Source organism: Habropoda laboriosa, unplaced genomic scaffold (assembly GCF_001263275.1).
Source record: "Habropoda laboriosa isolate 0110345459 unplaced genomic scaffold, ASM126327v1 scaffold77, whole genome shotgun sequence".
Lineage (NCBI taxonomy): Eukaryota > Metazoa > Arthropoda > Insecta > Hymenoptera > Apidae > Habropoda > Habropoda laboriosa.
Genome location: NW_017100200.1, coordinates 2,057,522 through 2,082,450, shown reverse-complemented (window position 1 = coordinate 2,082,450; position 24,929 = coordinate 2,057,522). Strand labels below are relative to the sequence as shown.

Genomic DNA, 24,929 nt, shown 5'->3' with positions numbered 1-24,929 from the left:
AATTCAAATTTAATAATATATTCTTTTTAATTTAAATAAAATATTTGTAATATATATGTCACATACATAAAAAATAATACATTATGCAAATTAGTTTTAAGCTGGTGTTACCTTATACAATGGATAAATTAATGTATAAATACCTACAATTGAAGATATCATACCAAATATGCCAATGGCCCCAGGGGTAAATTTAGTAAAACCTAGTGCTGTCAATGGAATAAACAAATCGCATGCATTCTTAATTGCATCCATTACAATAGCTTTATGATTCCTTAGATGAAATAATAATTCATATTGCTTCCATGAACAAGATGAAAATTTTGGTCTACTCATTAATACATCTTTTCCTTCACGTTCCAGAATTTTAAGGATTTCATAAAAATCTCTTATAAGATTCATAATAATGCTCATTAACCAGTATTTATTAGATACTTTACTCCACTTTTCAATATTAACCCTATGTAATCCCACACGACCAATCCAAATTATATGATCTGCTAGTAGAAATAGAGCATTGGCAATTTTTGACAATGTCAAAGTGAGTCTCAAACCTACATCTGGATATTTCATCATTTTTAAAGCAGAATATAAACTATCCAAACATCTTCCAAGGCGTAATACTACAAGAAAATGAAAATTAAATGTTAACAATGATAGCTATGTTAAAATTATGACTTTTAATTAAAATAATATACATTTTCTAAATGAACTAAATGTATATTCTAAACTTCTCAAGATTTCTGCAGAATGTTGGGTACTACGAATATTCTGAGCATAATACCAATAAGCTCGACTTCCATATTGCAGTAATCTGTAACATGATACCAAAGAATAAATACACAATATTGTTATTACCTGATTATTTAATTAATTATATTAATCATAGAAGATGCATATTTCTAATTTCTAAAATCAAATTGAAATATATTTTTATAATGTTTGGAGTAGATATACTATGATCAAAGACAATATACTTTCAACATTCATTAAATAAAATAATATGAAAATACAGGTTATGTAAAGCATAAAACTATAATTATATACCAATCAAGATCCACGAAAACGTGAATTGTATAATTAAAATGATTAATAAAGTGAGTAAATTACGTACCTGATAATTTTATCTCTACCTACTGTCTGTTCGTTTAACTTTATTACTATATCCATAATTGTTGCAAATAATATGAAAAAATGGATATTTTGAGAACAAAATAATTCTAATAAATTCTAATCGAAACTGAACTCAAAAATTACGTTCCAGTAAAGTTTCTTTATAAGCACGAATAAATAATTAATGTAAAGCATCAGTACCGTAACATGTAAAGTTAACCCGAATGAATTAACACGAAAACCAAACACCGTCCATTAACGGTTATCAAAAAGTTTGCAATCTTGACTATTCGTAACATAATCGCGAACTTTTTGTCATTCTATTCATGATGTTTACTTCGATCGAAGGTGATTTGACCAAAGTACACGCATGATAAATCATTAGTATACACGTTTATGTTTTCAGCGCTGCAGAATATTTCGTTCAATGAACCCGCCATTTTTGAATATTTAAAAAATATTTTATACTATTTTATGTAGATAAACTTAATGTAAAATAATATAGGATATAATACACATTATGTAATAATTTAATTGCTATTGAGTAACAAAAATAATAAACTAAACATATAAGTTTTATTATTTAGGTAACTATTTTTGTATGTATAAATAAACGCTGATGAAATATGAAATTGTTTTATTATTATCAATGAATGACGAACAATGTGTAAATACATTTATGGTATAAAAGTGCATGTAAAGCGAATTGTAATCTTAAATATCACATAAAATGACAAAACAAAAAAAAAGCATAATTCTAGTTATACTTTCAAAAAGCTGAAAAGCTAGTTGTCCCTAGTTACAAATTAATAAATTACGGATTAATTTATTGTAGATAAAAAGTCTCACAGAGAAGAAAGAGAAAAACATACATACAAAACGACAATTATGATTTTTTACCATAAGATAAATGAACAAGCACAAATGATATAGATGATATTGCACGTCCTTTATGTCTCAGTCCTGGCATAAGTAGAAGAGCATTTACTGTAACATTCCAACAAAATAGAATTGATACTAACACATACAACTTTTAAAATAGAATATCAGGAAAATAAAGTACAAAGTTATTACCTGCAATGTATAGTAGAAGTAAATTATTGATTGTGCTTCCAATCCATATACAAACAATGAGACAAGTTATTATTCCTGCATAATACTAAAGAACATAAAAAATACTTTAACACAATTTTTTTTATAAACATTGTACTTAATGCTTATTGTACCAAATACATAGCTTCTGAACTTACAACATTAGGACGATCATTTCGAGTTTTTAACATTGATTTCCACAAATGTTGTAACTGTAAAATTACTGTAGATAAATTTTGACAAATTTCATTTAATTTTTTTTCTTTTTGGCCTGTCCAACTGTCAACAGGACATAAGAAGGATGTTAAAGGTGGTACAATGTAGTCAACCAAGGCCAACACAAGAAGAGATATAGATATTATCGTAAGTACAGCAGCTTCCAGCATCCATATCAAACTACAAACAAATTTTGTAAACGTTTTGTAAAAATTGTAAAATTTGTAAACAATTTTTATAAATAACAGTACTTAAATGTATTTGCTTTATAATTATAAGAAATAGTATGCAAAGTAAATAATTTGCAACAAAAAGAATACAGTTTTATACATTACTATAATGTTTTTGCTCACAAAAATATTGTGGTTGTAATTGCAAATATAAGACCAGGGTACCATGATCGGTCCCATAGTAGAATAGAATTCAATGGAAGTATTACTTCACGCCAACATTCCATTCTACGTTTTAATTGTTTTGTATATTTTTCCTGCAATAAGATCATACTGTCTGAGAACAAAAATGAGTGTCACTGTCATTGATTTTTCTACCACAGTAAGACTACATGATTTGATACATAAAGTCCTGCTTAGTTAAATATTAAATGAAATACATTATCCATATTTTAAATATTCGATATTTTAGAAGTATACATAAAATCTTACCCTTTCTATTGACGTACTGTCAGACATTCTGGCTACTAAATAAAATATTCAAATTCGCTATGACTAAAGATGCAGTATACTGTGACAAGAACTTGAAACAACGTCGAAGTTATAGTGCAATGCAATTACACTTTGTTCGCATTCTCCAGCTTTATGTTCTGTTTAATTCGATCATTTTTTTATTCTTTAATTTGATTACTGTGATGTATCTTCGGTAAAACTCAGAGACGCCGGATACTTTTTGCTCGAAAACACACGAAATGACGAAGAATCGACTTCTAGCTTCGAGATTATTGTAACTTGCACGCGATTGGCTATCAGTTCAAAATGTTGGTTATTGCAGGCGATGCTGTACCGATGTTGTGACGTTAAAGATTTTCTAACAGTATACACCAAACAATCGCGTCTTAAACGCGTTTAGTTAAAATTTTGTTCAAAATTTGCTAAATATGGCTGCTGTAAGTTCTGTAAGTACCTGATGATACGCATTAATTTTTATCTACGAACTTTAACAGCGGTACTTCTTGTTTATATTCTGGTTAAGGACAGAGATTTCTCCTAATATATCTTACTCCTGGGGTTAATAAATGTTGCATTATAATTTATTGTTTCAGATATCAAATGTCGAAAACTTATCTCCACAAATTATTCGACGTGTAGCTAAAGAAATGAGCGAATTAGCTACACAACCACCCGAGGGTATTCATGTTATTTTAAACGAAGAAGATGTTACTGATATTCAAGCTATCATAGAAGGACCCTGTAAGATTAAAGCCCACGTAATTACTGTCTTTGTAAAATTCCAATCAAATATTATATGCGGTTCAAGAAAGTTGTATAACTACTGAATTATAACCTATTCATACATCAGATTTTCCTGTATATATACTTACAAATGTGTCCATATACTTACATACATAGATATAAATTTATATTTACCATTATCAAAGTATTAATATCTTTAAATTAATCTTAAAGTCATTTACCTTCAGTATTGATAAAGATAAAATTTCTAAGTTTTCATTTTCTTCATAATATAATTTTTAAAACTCATTTGTTTACTTACAATGTACAGTCAAAATTTTCATCTAATATTAGGTATTCATTAATTTATATGTATAATGTTCATTTCATTAAAGTCCACGAAGGTTTATTGTTATTATTATAATACTCATGCATTAACAATATCAATTTTTCTAATACCAGCTGGAACGCCATATGCTGGTGGTTTCTTCAGAGTAAAATTAGCTCTTGGCAAAGACTTTCCTCAAGGACCACCAAAGGCATTTTTTCTTACAAAAATTTTTCATCCAAATGTTGCAAAAAATGGAGAAATTTGTGTTAATACTTTAAAAAAGGATTGGAAATCAGATCTCGGATAATTTATATAGCTAACTTATTCATGTTTGTAGACTGTAAAATGTCTCTTAATAGTGCCAAATGCAGAATCTGCTTTAAATGAAGAAGCTGGTAAATTACTTTTAGAAAGGTATGATGATTATTCAGAACGAGCGAAAATGATGACAGAAATACATGCACAGGTAAAACAATATTGAGATATGTTAAATTGATCCATATACATATATCCACCGATAAGTAAATCATAATAAATGAATACTTAGGGAGGTGGAAAAGGTAGAAAAGTTGGTCTTGAAAGTTGTACTTCCTCTGAAGTCGGAGGACCTCTCCCGAAAAAGCATGCAGGAGATAAAAAACTATCGGCGGAAAAGAAAAAAATATTAAAAGATAAGAAGAGGACACTCAAAAGATTATAAAAAAAACTAACATAATTTATCTATCTTTTATAATTTAAAACACTGGTGTGGTAACGTTGCCTCATATTGTACACAATTATTGCATAGTAAAAATTTATTATCTAAACTCGACTGATCTTATTATTAAGTATTTAGAAAATTAATAATTCTAGAAGCATTAAAAATGACTTCCTAAGATACAAACAAGTACAACTTTGTGGTGATCTACTTTACAATCAGGAGTGGAAAGTAATATAACCCACTCTATGGTATCTATTAGTAAATATTTTTACATATGTACAAAATGATACCTCGTGTGATTATTTAAATAAAATAAAGAATGTTCTTCAAACAAAACATTGATTTTTCTGATTATTCATAATTACCCACTTTTCATATATCTACACACCTTAAAGCTATAAAAAAATCGTCTTTCTACGAATTTAAAGAAAAATTATAATGTGAAAACTAAGTTATCTCCGACGAGTTATTAAAAAAATTCATATCCTTTTTCTAGAATTTTTTGTTAGGTGGGAAATAAAAATGATTTTATTCTCTAGAACATTGTTCTTTATTAGGTAATGACTCGTCAGTTTCTTTGCTTCAGTCTTGTACCACTGCATTGCCATTCATACGCTGCATGAATAAAAGCGTGTACATTGTCTTACAAGCCCATTACTGCACAATAAAATATTTCATTAGTAGATGACTAGATAACAGTGTGTCACAGCCTTATTCCACTATAAGCTATTAGCTACATATAGTGGTATTTTTTATTATTCATGGTAAAAAACAATTCGTTAAACGTAATTTACAAAGATCTGATACTATTAAACATAGTGACAGACATATGGTATATAGTAAGGTGTTTCAATGTGTAAACTATGTTCAAAGATGGATTTTTAAATATTTCAGTATTTAGTAATTCGTAAAAACTAATTAGATTAAGGGCTAGAAGCACTTCTGTACTTTGATAAACAACAACTTTTAAAGATGAATTTTACTGTATTTTTCATCTGATAACCACACACGCACGATAGTACATACAAATCCATACAGTCTTTACATCATAACTTTATTTTTTTTTTCTTTTTGTTACGGTACCATAAAAAAATCTATGAACTCCTACAAATCATCTTTCTTAAGTGTCTGTAAAACTTGTATGCCAATTTCCAGAGAAAACGTCAAAAATAAAAAAAAGACTCACTTAAAAGGAATTTCTTATAACATTTTGCTAATGATACAGTTATACTTATTTTTATATATTCTCATGAAAATTAGGGAAACACATTGTATCGTGTTAAGTCAGATCAGAACAAAATCTTAAGAGTGTAAAGGTTTGTGACGTTGTTACTTTACTTCTTTCACATAAGCTTCCAATTCAGCATCTAATTCTTCAGCGGTAGGAGTTTTTGTCACTTGCCGACTGCCTCCTCTGCCTCCACGTCGACCAGTTCCACGACCTTGAAGAAAGGGAAAAAAAGAAGTAAATTAATAAACAAACAACATAAATACATTTTTTAATAAATTACCGATCTTTTATGATGTAATTCAATTACATACCTCTGACAGATCCTGCTCCACGATTACCCCTAAAGCGGGATTGAGGTCTCTGTGTATAATTACTGCTGCTAAGTCTCGGGCCTCCACGGATAGATGTGACTGGTATTTCAGAGGTAGCAACTTGTATGTTCATTTCACGACCTGCCGATGTATACCACATATTGCAATAATAGATGTGAATAGTTGTGCAAATCATAATTCACAATAACTTCTTTGAAATTTGTTTTTCTTTAATGTCATCCCATGTTGGAGTATTTATGGAAGGATAAAAGAGAAAATGCTCAAACTGTATGTTGTTAGGTATAAACTGGAGACCTGATTAATAAGTGATACTGAAACCCTAAATGTAGGCGGAATTTTATAATTAAAAAGAGACATTCAAAGCAAAACTTATAGTCCAGACATAAATTCAACTACACACCATCTAACGGTACGCCGTTGTATTGTTTCATTGCTTTAATAGCATCTGCTCTTCTCTCAAATATAACATCTGCAGAGCCTAAAGATCGACCTGACCTATCGTAATGTACTGCTGCTGATTTTAAGGGACCAAATTCACTAAATAATTCCTAGAAACACACAAATATATACATTATTGTAAATTTGTTACACTTAATAATTACAAACAGTTAACATTAAATTATTTTTTACTTTTATTTCTTTTTGAAACTATTTAATATTTACCTTTTAAAAATATATAATTCTTTATTATTTTCATGAATTACAAGTATATGAATATCTATTTAATATTTCAATTAAAAACACAAAATATTAAAAATTTGCTGAATAATACCTGAATATCTGAATCTGATACTCCAAAGTCAAGATTTGATACAAGGAGCTTGGTTGTTCCTGCACTACCTATTGCACTTCGGCCAACCTTTTTTACCCCATCGAACATGTCATGTTTCCATGCACTGTTTACATCACCCTATGAATGAAAGTCACATTTGTTATTATATACAACTTTTAGTGTTTGGCAATATTTAGTAACTAATATTAATTACACGTGTATTGTAATAAAATATTAAAATAAAATTCAAATCAATTAAAAGCATTGAAGTAATTAAAAATTTCACATTATTTGTTTACAACCTAAAAACACTCAATATTTTTATTTCTAAATTTAAATATGTAAACGTATAAAAAATGGTACACATAATTGCCCTTAAAACTAATGAACTAATGCCCTATTATAAGAACGTGGACTACGATAAATTTTAAAGAATTTTGAATCAAATAATCTCTAGAAGTACATGTGTTTCCTCTTGAGATCATATATGAATCATATTTCTATCTTATAAGACTATTGTATCTTGAAATACAATCGTTAATCTATCCGTAAGTTGGAGTATTTTATACACAAGCGTTAAAGGCGGAAGTAATATGATAGGTTTCGATGTAGGGTACACGTGACAGAATAAGTATCATGTAAATAGCGAAAATTTTACCAAAAAGTAAATTTCATTTCTTACCCTTGTGTACGGAAGAGAATTTCTTGTAATGCCACCACGATTGCGTCCCCGCATGACGCCACCACCAACTCTTTGCGTTCTGCGTGCTCCTCTACGAGGTGAATTACCGGCACCTCTTCCACGTCTGCTTCCACCGCCGCGTGGTCTAGTCCCTTTATTTTGCTTGATAATGTCATCGAGACTCATGTCTATTTTATCAACCATCTTCATTTGTGCTGGCTTCTGTGTAATGACACTACCACGCGAAAATGAGTAAAACCAACCTCTTTCGTCTTCGTAATGATGGCGGCGAACGAAGACGAAACAAGCGCGCACAGAAACCTGGGTATGAAGACCGTAGATCATAAAACAATTTCTAAGAAGCACTAACTATATGTACGTTACTCGACGATCAGAGCGCCCTCTACCAATTACATCAATCTACGTTACCGTTTTATTTAAATTATCTAACGATTATAACGGTTTTTTCATCGACTCACTTGTACCTTTATTATGTTTAATGCAATTTAACAAAACGCATGGTTTAAAGTATTTAAACTAATGTCAAATAAATTTAAACGAAAACTTGAATTTTTCGTATACTTACACTTGAATTTATTGAATATCAAAAATATATTAATCCTAATGTATAATTTTTTCTTTAAGCATTATCATAATTCATCATGTTCTTCATCTATGTCATTTTCCTCAACATCTTCATCATCTTCATAACTAAAATCTGTAGGATTACACAGTTTTGCAGCATTTGTACATAACTGTTTTTTAATATTATTTTCTTTACGTCTAAACAATGAAATTATAGAGTCTTCAAATTCTTCCACTATTCCCTCACACTGAAATATAATAAAACAGTAGTAACAGGTATAAAGACAATAATACAATGATATTTTATGAAATTATTGAATGTTAAAGTTTAAATAAAATGAAAATATTTACATAATATTTTAAACTTTTATTAAGATCAGCATCCTGAATAATATCAACTTTGCTCATTTCAGGATTCATACCACCAGATGGGCCCATAAGATTTAAAATTGTTAATTGACCATTTGATTTATATGTTGCTCTTACATAGTCTGACATTTTTTCACAAATATTATCTAAGACATCAGATATGTGTACTTCAGATTGAGCAAGTGGAACCTTCAAATAGTAATATCTATTAAAATCATATTTCTTTTGTAATATATATCAAATATAAAAATTCAATTTTACCTTTTTATGAATAATATTTCCTTGTGCATCCAACCTGTAATTACCTATCTCAATTTCTATTGAAGGATCAATTTTTGTTAATTCACCTTCAATTTCTTTTACTGTTGATCTGCAAACTATACATTATTAATATTAATTTAGTGTAATTTACTTTTATCAGATCTAATTGCAATTTATTATTTATATTTGCTCAAAATTATTTTACATACCCAAGCATTTTAAAAATTTACTATCTATTTTCGTGGATTTGACAAAAGTATTTATAAATAAAAGAGAAAATATTATTATTATGCTGTTCATCTATAAAGAAAATAAATATTAATAAATTGTGTTAACAGCAATCTGCAAAAAAAGAAATTATCAATATTTAATTTATACTTACATTGTACTGAATCATAAAATTAAGTAATATTTATTTAATTTGTAGAGTTTCAGTTAAAAATCTAACGATCTTAAAGGTGGACACGTGTATTGTACGCGTATGCTTATACATACATATTGTCTGGCTGTCACACTGTACTACAAAACACGAATCAGTTGTCATCACGTGTAATTTTGAGAAATACCAATGTAAAAACATAAAAATTCTAGCAAGCACAAAAAGAAACTACAATACTACTAAAATGCACCTTAATATTGTACATAAATGGCTTTTTATCTAAAGAATAGAACACAATTTTATATAATGTTTAAAACTTTTGTCAATCATTATTGTCAAAACTTTTGTATTATCGAAACAAATGTTGAAAATTGCTTAAAATTATAAATTTTAATTAATAACTATTTATTATTACTTTAAAACGTTAAAAATGTTCTAAGATGAACTACTTTAAAAAAAAAAGCAAATATTTTTTAATAAGTATAATTTCTTTCTCAAGATAGTTTTGAACGTTTATTCTTTACCAATTTTTTGTGAAATATGTATAATTTGAAAAGTTATATATGTATGAAATAAGAAATTGTAATGTTATCCTTTAAATATTTTTATGTATTTTGTTTAATAGAGTTGAATTACCTTCTTAAAATAATTTCTAATTCTGTAACTTTGTAATTAATAAAAAGTTAGTATGGAATGAATCAAATTTTTGAATTAGTAAAACTAATTTCAACACTATGTACATTGCAGCAAATAAAATGTATGTTAATACTGTATTGATTTTATAGAAAAAAATTGCAAAAATTTTCTGTTTCTTTTAACGAATAATTTGTACCCTATAAAATTGTATACACATATATACATATGCGTATGTATCATAAGTCCTTAGGTCCATGGATCATTCCATTTGTACTGTGATGTAAACACGTGCCACCCCTTTAAGTGGGAAGTCCATGTTGCTTTTTAAATTAAAGAATCATGCTTCAACGTTTTGCATAAAATTATATTCCTTTATAATATATTTAGCAAAGGTTCTTCCGTAAATAGTGATTATTATTTTACTTTTTATACGTTTATAATTATTACTATAAGTTTTAAAACAATATACAAACGAGTTATGCGAAAAACTTGCAGATTTAATGGAATACAATAAAAAAAAGCATAAATATGTGCAAAACTTTAAGTAAAAAATGTTTATGTTGTGTGTTTTATTCTGTGATTTGTATTTAGGCTTGCATATGTCAAAAGCAAATTTTTGCTAGTATTATGCTACAAGATAGTATTTTTATTGTGTATTTTTTCAAATTCAAAACTGATTGAAAAATAATATTATGACAACCTCTAATTTAGACAAGAATTGGGTCAACATTACTTCAATATATTGCATCTTATATTACAATAACTTACAATAAAATATGACTTAAGTTTAAAGGAATTATAATTGTCAAAATGGAAGTGTGGTGGTTTTCTCGAGTAATAGCTCATCATCCTTGTACCATTTTAATGGCAATACTTATTTTCTCTTCAACATGTTTGATTGTTCCTTTAGCTGTTAAAAAGTTTCCAGACTTCTCAGATCCTCAATTAGTGAGTAAATAGAAATTTAAGATAAAGAATACAAATAGTTTTCTTTATTAATTTATGTTTTATTTACTTTATTAAGGGTTTTGAAGCAAGAGGTACAATATTAGCACAAAGGCTTATAGCTTGGCAAAATTTATTAGAAGCAAATAAACCAAAAGGACAGTTAATTGATAATCCTTTAGAATATTACAATTATGTGCAACAATTAAATCAACAGGTACTTTCATCAAGGAATATGCAATAGTGTATATATAATAAATTATTTAAATTATTACTTAGAATATTGTAATTGAAGTAAAATTTATTGGTTTCATGGACTAATGTTACAATATTTTAAAACTTACAGAATTCTATTAATATACAAAATCATAGCTGGGTTGGCCAGGGTATCATAAGGAAAAAACCTAAAAACAAGAAAAAAGGAGGAAAAAAATTTCAAAAACAAGCAAATAATAAAGAAGAAGAAATAAATAAAATTGAAGTTAAAGATAAATGGGAAGAATTGATAGAGTTAAAAAACAAAAATAAATTCGATATTGTAAAGGATTATAAAAATCAAGATCATGTGGATAGTGAAAATTTTTTTTGTAATTTACCATCTTCTGCTTATGCACGTGTGGTTATTGGTAGAAACTCTAAAGATACAAATTTATGGTCAATGGAAGGTGTATTAGCACAATGTTATATTGATGCAGAGATTAGATCAAATTCTCACTTTTCTTCATTATGCCAAGTAGAGCACAATAATGCAGAACAGAAATGTTGTAGAAGTTGGTCACCAGCAAATTATGTTGCACTTTTGTCCAATAGAAGTTCTTGCTTGGGTGTGACAGAAAATGATCTTGGTCGGGTAGAAACACTTTTAAAAAGATGTGTTTATTTTTATCAAAATCATCATTTAACATCAAATTGTGCAGAAGACTTGAATTGTCAAAGACATGTTCCAGCTGAATGTTACATGCATAATGCAGCCTATCATTTGTTACATTACTTATTGGATGTTGATTTTATTTCAGATCATGTAAGAAAAGTAATTGCTTAATAGGAGAATGTATTATGAATATCTACACCATTTACAAATAACATTTTTAATGTTTTGTTACAGAAGCAAGATTCTCAAAATGAATTAAACTCAACATTAAGATATGGCATGTTATTTTTGCCCATTGCTGCAAGTTCTGCCACTTTAGATTTTTATAAAGGATTAAACAATGGTGGTTTATCTTACGGAAAATTTTGCGTGAAAGGAATGCAGTTGGGTTTAAAAAGTACACTGTTTGATCGATTATTGGTGTCAGATTCTATTTTATTGCTTACTGGTTTTGCCTTTGTAACAATTTGTATATGGGCATATACTGGCTCTTTATTATTAACTATCACAACAATTATTGCAGTAATTTTTAGTCTTGGCATTTCATATGCATTGTATACTTTAGTTTTACATATTAAGTTTTTCCCATTTATGAATCTATTGGCAATCATCGTAGCTGTTGGTAAGAAACTACAATACATGTGATTATAATAATATATGCAATAATGAAAATTACAATTTTCAATAATATGATATATAAAATTTTAATTTCATTTATATCAAGGAATAGGAGCAGATGATGCATTTATATATTGTAAAATTTGGGAGAGAGGAAAGCAACAAAAAATATCAAGTAATGGATTGGTTAGATTGGTGCAAGAAACAATGAAACATGCTATTCCATCTATGTTTGTTACATCTTTAACTACTGCAGTAGCATTCTTTGCATCAGTTGTTAGCAATGTTACCGCTATAAATTGTTTCAGGTATTTTTAGATTATTGTTTGATGAGGATGAAAGTTTTAAATAGAATGTAACTTTAAACTTTACTAACGGCATGAATGTTCAGTTTATTTTCAGGCATAACCGTCATTGCGAACTTCTTTTTAATGATTACTTGGTTGCCGGCATGTGTCGTTGTATCAGAACGATGCAGATTAGGTGTTTTATCACCTACAAATTTTATAACGCGAAAAATTATACGACCTTTACGACTGTTTGGGGATAAAGTAACAATAGGTTTTAATACTTTCCTTACGAGGACAGTTATTAATTTTCGATGGTGTTGGCTGTTAAGCCTGGGTATCATAGCAGTAATATGTTGTATTATTGTTTTTCAATATCCAGGCCTACAATTGCCAGATACTGCTAATTTCCAATTATTTGATAGTTCTCATCCATTCGAAAAATATGACCTAATATATTCTCGTAAATTCTGGTTTGAAAAACACGAAACAGTATGTATAAAAAATTATGCAAATCTTTTTTTAGTATATCTTTCACAAAAATCTGAACAATTAACACTTGCAGATTGACAATGGAGATGTACTGCCATTGAGATTTGTATGGGGCATTAAACCAATTGATAACGGCAATTATTTAGATCCTGGTCTAATTGGTACACCAGAATGGGATGAATCTTTTGATGTATCTCATCCAGAGTCACAATTATGGTTGGAAAAATTTTGTCGCGATTTACGAGCTCAACCTTTCTATCGCAGTACTTTAGGACCTTTACTTCCTAATTGTTTTATTGAATCATTAAATAACTGGATGCAACGACGTTGTGAAGATCCTATTGACTCACATATTAATTATATGCCATGTTGTGAAAAAAGTACATTTCCATATAATGCAAGCACGTTACAACGATGTGCAGCTGCAGCTAGTGCGGAAATGTATCGCACACCTTCGTACTTGTGGGTTCGTAATGGTGTTTTTGCCGGTTTAAAATTTTTAAATGAACCAAATCTCACGCAATTACAAGTACTAAACGAAACAAATGCTGTAATAATGCCAATACCTAAAATTAAAGCTCTAGTCGTCGAATATGACAGTATATATAATTACAGTCTTTCCTTTTCAAGTATGGATCAGTTTTTTCATCAGGTAAATATTTTCACGAAATTTAATTTAATTTTTTTTAATATTTTTATAAATATAGTTACATTATGTAATTAATGAAATATAAAAGCCTGAAAATACATATATTTTTACAGGTTGAATCTTGGATGCAAGATCAGTTACGAAATGCTCCATTGGGAATGCGCGGTGGGTGGTTTGTTAGTAGACTAGAATTTTATGAATTACAGCGAACATTGTATGAAGGTACTCTTTGGGCAATGGGAGTTTCATTAATCCTAGCTCTCGTAGTATTGGCCTTTGTGACCTTCAATCCTCTTATCAGTCTATACGCGATTCTAACAATTGGTGCTGAAATTACAGTAACAGTTGCTGGTCTAATTCTTCTTGGTTGGAAACTAAATGTCTTAGAAAGTGTTGCTGTATCTACAGCAATAGGTATTTATCGATATAATAATTTGATACTTTGTAAAGTATATAATGAAATATGTTTTGTTTTTAGGTTTAACTGTAGATTTTAATTTGCATTATGTAGTAAGTTATAGAGCGTGTACTTCTAAAGAGAGAAAGGATAGAGTAAAAACAGCCCTTACACAAATGGGTGGTCCAACATTAATGGCTTCTCTTACAAGCGGTGCCGCTGGTGCTCTTATGTTACCTTCATGCGTATTGGCATACATTCAAATTGGTATATTTTTATTACTCGTTATGGGTGTGAGTTGGATCTATGCTACATTTTTTCTGTGTCCAGTACTAGCAATTATAGGTCCATCATCTCATTTTGCTCAGTTTCAATATCCAAGGTAAATGTCTTAACGCGTAATTACAATTTTTTGGAAATTAATTTTGCGCAAAAACTATTGCAGGTTAAACTTATTATGGGATTACCTCCGCAAAAACAAGTCTGGAAACGTGCCTGATGCAAGTACAGATAATAGTAGGACTAGAAGGAAAATTAAAGGAAGAGGAATGTGCTCAGAGTCTACTTTAAGTACATCTAGTACAGTATGTCAATTTCACTGTAACGAAATAGAAACTTTTACAAGACCACCACCATCGCCGTCACTACCTCCATCTCCATCATCAGCATTACTTCAGTAAGGTGAAGCTCAGTAGTTGTTCTGTATGCTCAGTATTTTGAGAAAAAAGAAAATAATTATAACCCTGGCATATGTTATTTCAGATTTTGAATTGGAAATTACTTGTTTATGTGTAACTTATGTCCTATATAAAGCTATGATCATGTGTCACTAATGTGTCATTGGCTGTGTTCAAAATAGTTTTAAGATAATTATTTGTATATGTAAGTATGTTTTGGACCCCAATTTTATCCTGTTGCAGACAGTGAACAATAACGCTTTTAGAAGATGCCTCAGGTTGTGATGGGAAGAATCCATGTTTAATTTTATAAGCTTGCCTACCACATGTATGCACCAATTTTTTGAGTGATGGTATTATGGATTTGTTTGATAGAAGATAAGTTAAATCTAATACGATAATCAAGCTCTAAATTCTTCGCTTGTTCGCCGGTACATTGGTTAGTCGCTTGTTCAATCCCGAAGGCTCTTTACTTCTTTTTGTTTCAGTTAATTTATGTATGACTGTTCCTATATAGACTTGCTTGAAGGTGATGTGATGGGATTGATAGGTCTCGATATCTCAAAAAAAATTTTCTACGACTATTGGGCTTCCAAGCTAGCTATTTCAGCTGTTTTTGCTCTCTTCACTTTTGGTGCTACTTTTTTGTTATTTCATTCGGGGAGGAACAATTTTTGTAGAAAACTTTTTCTTAGTTAATAACAAATTTTTCTTTCTTCTTTATATTGCACGTTGCAAGTAGAGAAACTTCCTTGTTGATTGCGTGGTGTATTGAAGTCTTGCCAGAAGTCGCGACAGTTAGTGCTCCAGCATCTGCACAGTCATGGCAAACCATGGGTTCTTCCTCACTGGAACATTGTTTGCTATTGTTGCTTCTATGGTTGCGTTAGCCTCTTAGTTGGATACCAATTTGTGATGCAAGTCCTTGGGATGTATCGCCGAAAGGCGATATGTCGTGAAAGGCGAAAAAAAAGGATCAGGAAGAAGTAGATTGAATTTATGCAGTGACGGACTATATTCTATTGCATTTATTATTTATACCGCCGGGTGTACAGAGTCTCGTGGTACACCATAGCGTTTACATCTCTACTATAACTATTGATTATTTCTTCTTTTTTTACAATCATAAAACACCACATTCTTAATGCATTCATTTTTTTGTATAATTTATTATGTTTTTATATTTCCATTTGATACAGCTTTTTATATTATTTTATAGTACTACTATAAGTTTGTATATGTTCTAACTCAGAAATCATATACGGAATTTGTTTAATTTTCATATTAAACATAATAAATTTAATGGAATGAATGAGTGAATTTATCAAGTAATGTATTAAAAAATAGTAAGATACTGAATCAACTATTCCACCAAATAACGTTTTCAACCTCGTAAACAGATGTATGTGCGTACACGTCTACAATTAAATTTAAGACAAAAGTAACGGAATGTGGTATTCTACATGATTTTATTTCAACAGTATCTGTATTTTTAAACTGTATAAGGTATATACTAAAAGAAGACTGACAGGTTTTTATTATTTTAATCGATATATGTTTTTACGTATGCGAGAGATATTCAATATAATTTCATTTTCATAAGTACTTGTTTAAAAACATATTTTCTGGGCTTTGTACAATGAGCGTAATTTTAAATGACCGTCTATTATGTATATTTTTAATACATTTCATTTGTACATATTATACTTCGCATTAAGTATAATGATCCCGAATGAAGCTCGTCTTTCGCGCACATTTCGTTATTTAAAAAGAAAGGTACAAAATTGACAATTTATGTAGTACAACTTCATGCTTTTAAAGAGGCAAAGGTTTATGCTGTTAAAGAATATCCATTTTTGTAATTACTGTGTATGTCTGTTTGTCGGTTATTTAAATATTTATAAGTATCGTACGTTAGAAATATCGATATAATCTAGAATGCCTTGGCAATCTTTAATATATCTATATACGTATATGTGTATGTTATGCATATGTTATAATATATTATAGTGAGCTTGTTATGTATGTTAACTATTTCATGTTAATACTCATCTTTGTTAATGTTTTATCCAGCATAAAGCTGCGATAATCATGTGGACATAGATTATAAAGAAATACATCTCACTTACATTGTAATACAATCTACATATTCTCGATAAAAACTAATACTTTGACTAGTATTTATTTGGTGTTTACATATATGAATGTATTCTGGACACTTGTTATGTCATACATATATAAGATGTTACTTTAACGATTAAAAGTATACATTCCATGAAATTGCCTTTATTTACAAAATTTATAAAATCAAGATGATGTACACATGAATGTATCTATGTATGTAAACATATTAAAACAGACATGTTAATATATTTCAAAGGAAAATCTAAATTTAATTGCAGTGTAAAATACTTTATGCGATTATATTAATTTTTTATTACAATATTTTATTTAAAACGTAAATTGCAAGTAAACTTTATCTACCTGCAAAACAGATGGTAAAAAGATAAAAACATGAAAAATATTTTTTAAATTAGCATTACTATCAATGTGAATCATTTTTGTTAAGAAATGTAAACCAGTGATTTTAAATATCTATACATAACGGCGTCGTTTTAGCGTTTGTGGAGTCACAGGATCAGTTAGTGGTCGTTTCTGAATTGTCGGTAAATCAGTTTTATATTTACGAACTGGTTGAGCTTTGTGCACAATTTGTTTTCTCAAATGTGCAATTTCTTGCTGCTCTTGTTTTTTCTTAGCAGCAATTTCCTGTTATTTTCATTTCATCAACATATAACATTTTCATCCTAACAATAGAATATTTTTAATAAATAACGTTTAAAATGTCATAATTACCATTTGTCTCAGTTGCTCTTTTTGTCTCTCTTTTCCTTTCATATCATCGTCAAAGCGTTTTCTTTCTTGCGCTCGGGTCGTTGTTTGCAATAGTGGTGTTTTTGGTACCTTCAAATTTTTCCTCGGCAAACATGGTACAAATGGTGGTTTCTTCCAAAGCTGAATTATATCCGGAACCGATAAACGTTTTTATTGTTTGTTAACATAATGTACAATTCAATTAAAATACGTGTTTCAATTCGGATACAACTTTTGACTCGCTTAATTACCTCAGTACTTTTATTAATATGTTGGTAAGAATTTGTTTTTTGAGTGTTTCCGTTTGCGTTTTCATTCATTTTCTCGTTATTATTATTACTGTTACCATGAAAAGTTGTTCGAGGCTTTATAAACTTGGGAGCCGGTTTTGCCCGGAATACTCTTACTTTCTTTTCTTCTTCTAAAATCTGCAGATAATTGAAGTATTATAGAACTATTCAATAATTTTACCAGATTAAAGATACGATTTTTATACCTTGTTTATACGTTTCTGTTTACTCCCCCCGTTGTATTTTTCTCGTAAATCAAATGTAAACGGATTTACCAAGGTGTTTTGTGGTTTCTTCACTTTGTTACACTTCGCATTTTTAACTTTATCCTCCTAAAATGTTCACCACAATTTTTACCAAGCAATCGATAATGTCAATGATACAAATTTAATATTACATACGCTTTGAACATTGGCAATATGAACCACATATTCTTCTTTAATTTTCGCGTTTTCGTTGTTAAAGTTCTGGTACGTTTCATCAGTTGAATCAGGTATTTCATGTTTTATACCAGACAAACGGAAATTATTCAAAGATCTGGAAACATATTTAAACGATCGTTTTTTCTACTATTGGATACAAGGAAATAATATGGTTTTGATTACGAAGAAATTCACAATAATTCTTACTCGGCTAAAGACGCACCGGCATCCGTAATCGTGTTCGAAAGTGTATCATTTTCCAAGTTTGGTTTCGGCGTGCTTACAACTACGGTTAATTTATCTAAAGAGAAAGAAATAGTTGAAGGGAACGATGAATTTTATTTTTTTTTTAAATTGATGGAAATTAACTTACTAAAATACGCATCTTCCACATTAAGTAAATTCGAAAAATCGATGAATTGCGGAGATTCAATGCAATTCCATTTTTCATTTTTATCCGCATTTCTATATTTGCTCCAAATGTCACCAGGCGATTTCAATCTGACATCGTCTTTTTTCCATAATTTTCGCGACGGCAGTTTCAAAGTATTTTTCAGGTAAGTTAACGGTGTCACTAATTGTTCGTATTTTTTGTTCTTCAGTGTTGCTGGTGACGACATTATTCTGGATACTATCGAGATAAAAATCGTACCTATTGTATTTTGTCAAAGCGTGAAGAAAGAAATAATTTTTGTAAAAAGATTCCCTTCGAAATTTCAATTATTTGAATTCACAATAATGTTTTATTTCGTAACGCAGGAATACTTAACGCGACAGTAACTGTAACTTGAGTGTTTATGTTGGAACAGACAGGTCTGTTTGAACTTGAATTCCGAAGGTGACGGAACACGTGAGAAAGACAATGATTTGACTAATAATTGTAACTACTGCTATTTTTTGTATTATAAACATAGTAAAGAAAAAATTGAGTTTTGAAATCATTTCTGCAAACCAAAAATTGGATAAAGAAAATGAAATAAATATACCATAAAGAATATATCCAGTATCGATGAAAAATGCTTAAGTCCATTTATAGTTTTTTGGTAGACTCGGCGATTCAAACGTTCTGAATTTACAACGGCCTGAATTTACTGTCCTTAGCGTGGGACTGCTTTGTTTTTCGTACTTTCTCTCATCTGGCGGCGCTGATTTGAACTAAATTATATGCTACTTATTTTAACATCGTCCATATTTTGTGAACATAAAACGTTCAAAATAAGAACACACATTGTTGTTTCTGTCAGAACTGCACTTGACTATTGTTATTCACCTAAGCAGTATAACAAAATAAATATTTTGTTATAATAATTTACATAACTTTTTTGTTCCTGGGTGGTGCTCTGCACATATTTCAAGATTTATATTTTTAAGTAATATATTATGTAACGTTTGTATATGTATTATAACCTCAATTCCAATTCGAATTTCATTTAAAATAATTACCCATTAGATAAATCTCCTACACGTTATCGAAGGAAAAGACCATGTCCGCAAAAAAAGCCAAGTGCATTACTACGTTTTGCCCTTTTTGCAACAATCAGCCGCCTTTGTGCTTACAATGTTTTGAAGAAATTCACAAAGATGAATAGTTTTTTTATGTATATAAAGATGTAAATAAATTTGTTAATTACAGTAATCAGTTTTTTAATTGCTATAACGCGGCAATCGTTCATGTACCACCGGTGGCTCAGCCCGCCCGATGGGACAATTGTGTGTGTACCACCGGTGGCGCATCCCGTCCCTTGGGACAGACATGAATATACCACGGGTGGTACACCCCGTCGTAAACGTATTAAATACAGAGAACACTTTAATGATAATATATGGATACAGCTTTAATATAATATTCACGATATGACAATATATATACTGCTACTTCACGCAACAGCCAAGCAGCTTCTTATTACAACGCGCGCGAAAGCGCTCGTAGAGACGCCAAAACAAAAAAAAAAGAATAACGTAACTATTACGTAAGGAAGAAATGAAAATATCCTTCGCGGTGCATTCAAATCGTAGATTCTAACAATTTTTTATTCAATGAAATTGTGTAATATTTATCTTGAATCATGTTCGATTTGTTACAATTTAACTGGTTCTTCTTAACACACTACTTACCGGCAGCCGATTAATAGGCTTTACGCTGCCAGCGTTTATCGATCGGTTGCCTAAAACGCAGCGTTTTGTTGATTTCGATTATCTACCGGTCGACTAAAAATCAGCTGTTTTTCAAATATTTTATTATCTTTTTAACAAATGAACACAAAACCATTTTGTTATCTTAGCTGTTTGAATAGCTGTTATTGATAATCATTAACAATCTGCAGAAGAAACGATGTCGTAAGTTTTTATTTATCGAATTACCAAAGAGTTCGAGATCGAATTAACAGGTATTTTGTATGTTTAATTCACTGCCGGTAAGTAATGTGTTAATATTGCATGTGACGAGCTGCGCATGACCATCGATATTCCCTGCATACGAACATATTTCTATGGATACAAAGGTTCACAACAAAGCATGTAGTACTGGTACTGTTGCATTTTTTACCAAAATCTTTTAAACAGATCATCTTTCGATATGACCGATCTTTCTTTCGTCCAGAAATTGCGATTAGTTCAGTGCACGACTTTTTTCATTCAAAAAAAGAATTCGTTTAAGAGACTCGACATATTGGTGGCAATATGACAATTTTCCGCGTTACACTATAGCACGGTACATCGAATGCATACGAGAAGTCTTTAAAGAGGAAAATTAACGATGCGTTTCGATTGAAAGAAACGTTTCGAATTAAAGGATTAGAAAGAAACTTCAAATATGTACGGGTTAAGGTAAGATATAATAATTGATATATTTTATTACTATTATTTGTACGTGTCAAGTAAAGAGCTCTTACTAGCTTGTAAATACTTATTATAATCCAAACTTGGTGTCGAAATTCAAGTCTGAGTACTCGAGTATACTAACTCGCCTCCGAGTTTATCTGGATTTAGATTAATCCTTTCGTCGCGACAGATCTTAATACGCAACGTGTGCAAATGTTTAACCACGGCTGCAAAATTTGTTGTTTACGACGTATCGTTTTAAAAATCGTTTTACTAAAAGCACCTATTCTTAGCCTTTTTTTTTAATCTCACGGTATACATAAATTAATTATTAAAATTCTACGGCATATAAAAGAATATATTATATTTTTTCGCCTATCTGAAAAAAAAAATACATTTTTGACTGATTTACAAAAAAGTATAATATTTTTTTCCGTTACTTTTTTAACTTTTTTAGAAAGATGAAAAAATGTTCAGAATAGAATAATCTTTTTTCTTATTCTGTATAATGTTTCAGAGCTGAATACAATATCGGCGGCCTCGGTACAAGTCGATGGCTAGAAGCGCTTTGGGAACCAGCTGCACAATTGTATACCTTGCCAAATGCGCTTGATATGTTGGATGTGACTGGCGATGGAGATGCTAGGCTTATTTGCGCCGATTTGGGGACACTCAGTGTCAATTCTGCTAAAGTAATGGAGCATGAAAATTCGGAATAATTTAATTCAAATAGCACACAGACTTATTAAAAATGTTGAGTAAAAGACTAAAGATGTACGAAAGACGTCTGAACTACGCCCAGCGTTACAAATCAAGATATCTTTGAGACGTGGCGCTGCACAGTGTGCCAAAACACTTGTCTCATACTACAAAACCTGAAATTTTCATACATTTTTACTGCTTCATTTCCGGTTTTCTTGTGTTTCCAAGTCCCTAAGCATTCTTAATTCAAAAAGAATTGCTCGGGAGCTGTGAAGCACTATCCGCTGGTTCTAGAAGCGTCTTAAAAACGCCTTAACCCTTTGCGGACGTAGGACTAAGTATCAAATTGAAGTAATTAGCTCACTACTTCAGTTTTTTTTTTTTTTAATTAAATTATATGAAAATTACGGTTTCCTCAAATATAGCGCATGAGTTCGCGGTTACACCAACCGTATTGCATAAAAATATATAAGTTTATTAGTTGCGTTCATAGTGTTTTGCGAACGCATATATGAGTCTATCGTCCTCAAAGGGTTAAAGACGTCAATTTTATGTACATCGTTTAGACTAAAAATGGACGTCTCTAAGACGTCGTGTGCTACCTGAAGTAAAGGACCATTAAGAATTATTTTCTATAAATAGTGTTTTATCAGAATTTTTTTTAACAATTAACGTCCGATTCGTCGTTTCAGATACGAGTTTACAAAGGAGGCGATCAAGTGACGGAACACAACATGATAAATCCACCCTGCGGAGTGGTTGGTTTTTACACGGAAAACGGGGAACCCCGATCGTCCGTGTTAGCAGTGGGAGTTGGTTCTAGCGTCTACATCTTCAAAAATATGAGACCTTATTTTAAGTACTCTTTGCCGCATATTGACGTGCATCCAAAAGAGCGAGAAGTACGGAGAACCTTTGTTTTGTAACGTTGATATACGAGGTTTGATCAAAAGATTGGCAAAAAATCTCTTCGTAAGTGAAGAGAAAAACTGATGACGATTTAACTTGAGTTTATATCGAAAGGTTATTCTTTTCGAGATTTATAGTGAATTTTGTAATTCGATTTTTGTTACTTCCAAGATTTTTCAATTCACTTTTTAGCAAAAGTCAGGTATTTTTATTTTCCATCTATCTTACTCACTTGACTTAGCTTTGTGTGGCTTATCTTTTGCTACTAAAACTGAATAGCTCATTAAAAGGACGCATTTTTAAAAGGAATCTAGAAACGAAAGAAAATTCCAAGACTGATCTGGAAGCAATTTCTATAAATGCCTGTAAAAAGTATTTTCAGAAGTGTGAAAGTGTAAAAAGATACTATTTCGAAGCAGACCATTTTAATTTAGAATAATTTTTTATTAACAAAATTTGATGACGTCAGTTAGGATATTTTTTGGATCAAACCTTGTTTCTTTACTCGAAGAATGTGAAAAAAAAACCGAATGTATTCGCAGATTTGGCACAAGGCTGGACTAGACGAAGAATTAAACGTGCTCACGTTAGCCGACGAGCTGGATCTATTGTTAAAAGAACTCGGAGCAGGATTTATCTCTCCACGTACATTAAAATTTCTATCTATGGACCCAAATTTAAGACCCAGCTTCGCGGAGCAATACAGAAGAGTTCCATTGGTTAAAAGCAACCCTTTACCCGCTCTTGCCGTGATACGAAAAGACACGTGGAACGATCCAGCATGTGGTTGTCTTGTACTAGGCACAGAATTTGGAGAAATGCTTATTTTAGATCCTCGGTAGAGATTATTTCAAATTTCTCCTTTAATTATTAAGTATAGAAATAAATTCTTCCCGACTGGATTCACATAATTAATTCAAAACCACCGAGTTTCTATCGTGATGGTATTCGCAAGCTACCAGAAAAATGGCAGAACGTCGTCAACAATAATGGAAATTATCTCGATTTTTTATCTGTTTTCATTATTTTTAAATAAAACTTTGATTGCACCCTAAAAGTCGGATAGAATTCATTTCAGCATGTGGTTATCTTGTATTCGGCACACAATTTGGAGAAATTCTTATTTTGGATCCTTACTAAAGGTTACAATTTCAAAAATTTCCTCTCTAATTAGAAACTTTATCTGTGTAACTCTTTTACTTATACATTTTTCCATGTGGACAATTTTGATCGTAGGACGTTTTCCGTGATGGATAAACACTTGTTAGAATGGCCTCCAGTCGCGTTTGCTTGCACTGGTTTATGGGCAGGCGATGGAAGGATATTAATGATTGGGAGAGACGGAAGAATAGGCGCGGTAAGAAAGGGAAGTCCAGTGAAACTTTGGGAAAAATTACCCTCACCAGCTGTGAATATTTCGACGCTTAATAATAACGGAATCGCGGTAACCATTATGGATGGAACTTTGATTGGTTTCTCAAGAAAGGTGCGCTTAGAGATTCTTCTTTCAAGTGCAAAATAATTGAGGGATAATAAGAAATTTTAATGATACAGGGGATTAAACTTTGGCACGTTCAAGTTCCGGGAGCGATTTTGGACTCAGTGAGCCTGCCAGTACCACAAATCGGACTCTCTTTGCTCGCAGTAAGCACTGCTGGATACGGTATTCGAGTGTACGATGGAAAACATCATGTGGACACGTTGAAAATTACGGAACCTGTGTCCGCGATGAAGGCAATTATAGATAATTATATTTGGAAATGTTGAATACTGTGAAGCTCTCGGCTTCACTGAAAGTGTCTGGCACTAGAATCTTTCGTTTATTAACGCGTTTCATTTTCAAATTTTCAAATATTTAAATATCTAAATTT

General features: G+C 30.6%; 6 protein-coding genes across 6 annotated transcripts in view; 2 read left to right on the top strand and 4 right to left on the bottom strand.

Annotated features, from left to right (window-relative positions):
- Positions 1–96: 96 nt before the first annotated feature.
- LOC108570413 (peroxisomal membrane protein 11B) lies at positions 97–1,263 on the bottom strand. Its single transcript, XM_017932274.1, has 3 exons — positions 1,115–1,263; positions 699–814; positions 97–623 (listed from the first exon to the last, which is right to left on the bottom strand). Exons 1-3 carry the CDS (start codon positions 1,168–1,170, stop codon positions 97–99), a joined length of 699 nt encoding a protein of 232 aa, XP_017787763.1. The 5' UTR covers positions 1,171–1,263.
- A 647-nt stretch (positions 1,264–1,910) lies between these two features.
- LOC108570405 (ADP-ribosylation factor-like protein 6-interacting protein 1) lies at positions 1,911–3,398 on the bottom strand. Its single transcript, XM_017932266.1, has 5 exons — positions 3,084–3,398; positions 2,775–2,908; positions 2,364–2,601; positions 2,188–2,272; positions 1,911–2,100 (listed from the first exon to the last, which is right to left on the bottom strand). The coding sequence occupies exons 1-5, from the start codon at positions 3,108–3,110 to the stop codon at positions 2,000–2,002; spliced, it is 585 nt and encodes a 194-aa protein (XP_017787755.1). The 5' UTR covers positions 3,111–3,398; the 3' UTR covers positions 1,911–1,999.
- LOC108570404 (ubiquitin-conjugating enzyme E2 S) lies at positions 3,394–4,858 on the top strand. Its single transcript, XM_017932265.1, is given in 4 exon segments — positions 3,394–3,550; positions 3,698–3,845; positions 4,290–4,624; positions 4,706–4,858. Coding segments are annotated over 4 exon segments (654 nt in total). The 5' UTR covers positions 3,394–3,532.
- A 1,329-nt stretch (positions 4,859–6,187) lies between these two features.
- On the bottom strand, positions 6,188–8,184 carry LOC108570408 (THO complex subunit 4). Its single transcript, XM_017932268.1, has 5 exons — positions 7,876–8,184; positions 7,194–7,331; positions 6,822–6,969; positions 6,401–6,541; positions 6,188–6,300 (listed from the first exon to the last, which is right to left on the bottom strand). Exons 1-5 carry the CDS (start codon positions 8,083–8,085, stop codon positions 6,188–6,190), a joined length of 750 nt encoding a protein of 249 aa, XP_017787757.1. The 5' UTR covers positions 8,086–8,184.
- Positions 8,185–8,525: 341 nt separating this feature from the next.
- LOC108570398 (protein canopy homolog 2) lies at positions 8,526–9,487 on the bottom strand. Its single transcript, XM_017932258.1, has 5 exons — positions 9,473–9,487; positions 9,300–9,390; positions 9,091–9,206; positions 8,812–9,018; positions 8,526–8,708 (listed from the first exon to the last, which is right to left on the bottom strand). Exons 1-5 carry the CDS (start codon positions 9,485–9,487, stop codon positions 8,526–8,528), a joined length of 612 nt encoding a protein of 203 aa, XP_017787747.1.
- Positions 9,488–10,915: 1,428 nt separating this feature from the next.
- The window catches only part of LOC108570397 (protein dispatched-like), a 14,846-nt gene continuing 832 nt past the window's right edge, over positions 10,916–24,929 (top strand). The window contains exons 1-14 of the mRNA XM_017932257.1: positions 10,916–11,053; positions 11,130–11,267; positions 11,397–12,071; positions 12,156–12,543; positions 12,646–12,847; positions 12,931–13,318; positions 13,392–13,970; positions 14,081–14,381; positions 14,446–14,746; positions 21,965–22,139; positions 22,842–22,973; positions 23,601–23,896; positions 24,295–24,544; positions 24,613–24,792. Coding sequence (XP_017787746.1) covers positions 10,916–11,053; positions 11,130–11,267; positions 11,397–12,071; positions 12,156–12,543; positions 12,646–12,847; positions 12,931–13,318; positions 13,392–13,970; positions 14,081–14,381; positions 14,446–14,746; positions 21,965–22,139; positions 22,842–22,973; positions 23,601–23,896; positions 24,295–24,544; positions 24,613–24,792 — 4,143 coding nt within the window. The remainder of the gene's footprint in view (positions 11,054–11,129; positions 11,268–11,396; positions 12,072–12,155; positions 12,544–12,645; positions 12,848–12,930; positions 13,319–13,391; positions 13,971–14,080; positions 14,382–14,445; positions 14,747–21,964; positions 22,140–22,841; positions 22,974–23,600; positions 23,897–24,294; positions 24,545–24,612; positions 24,793–24,929) is intronic.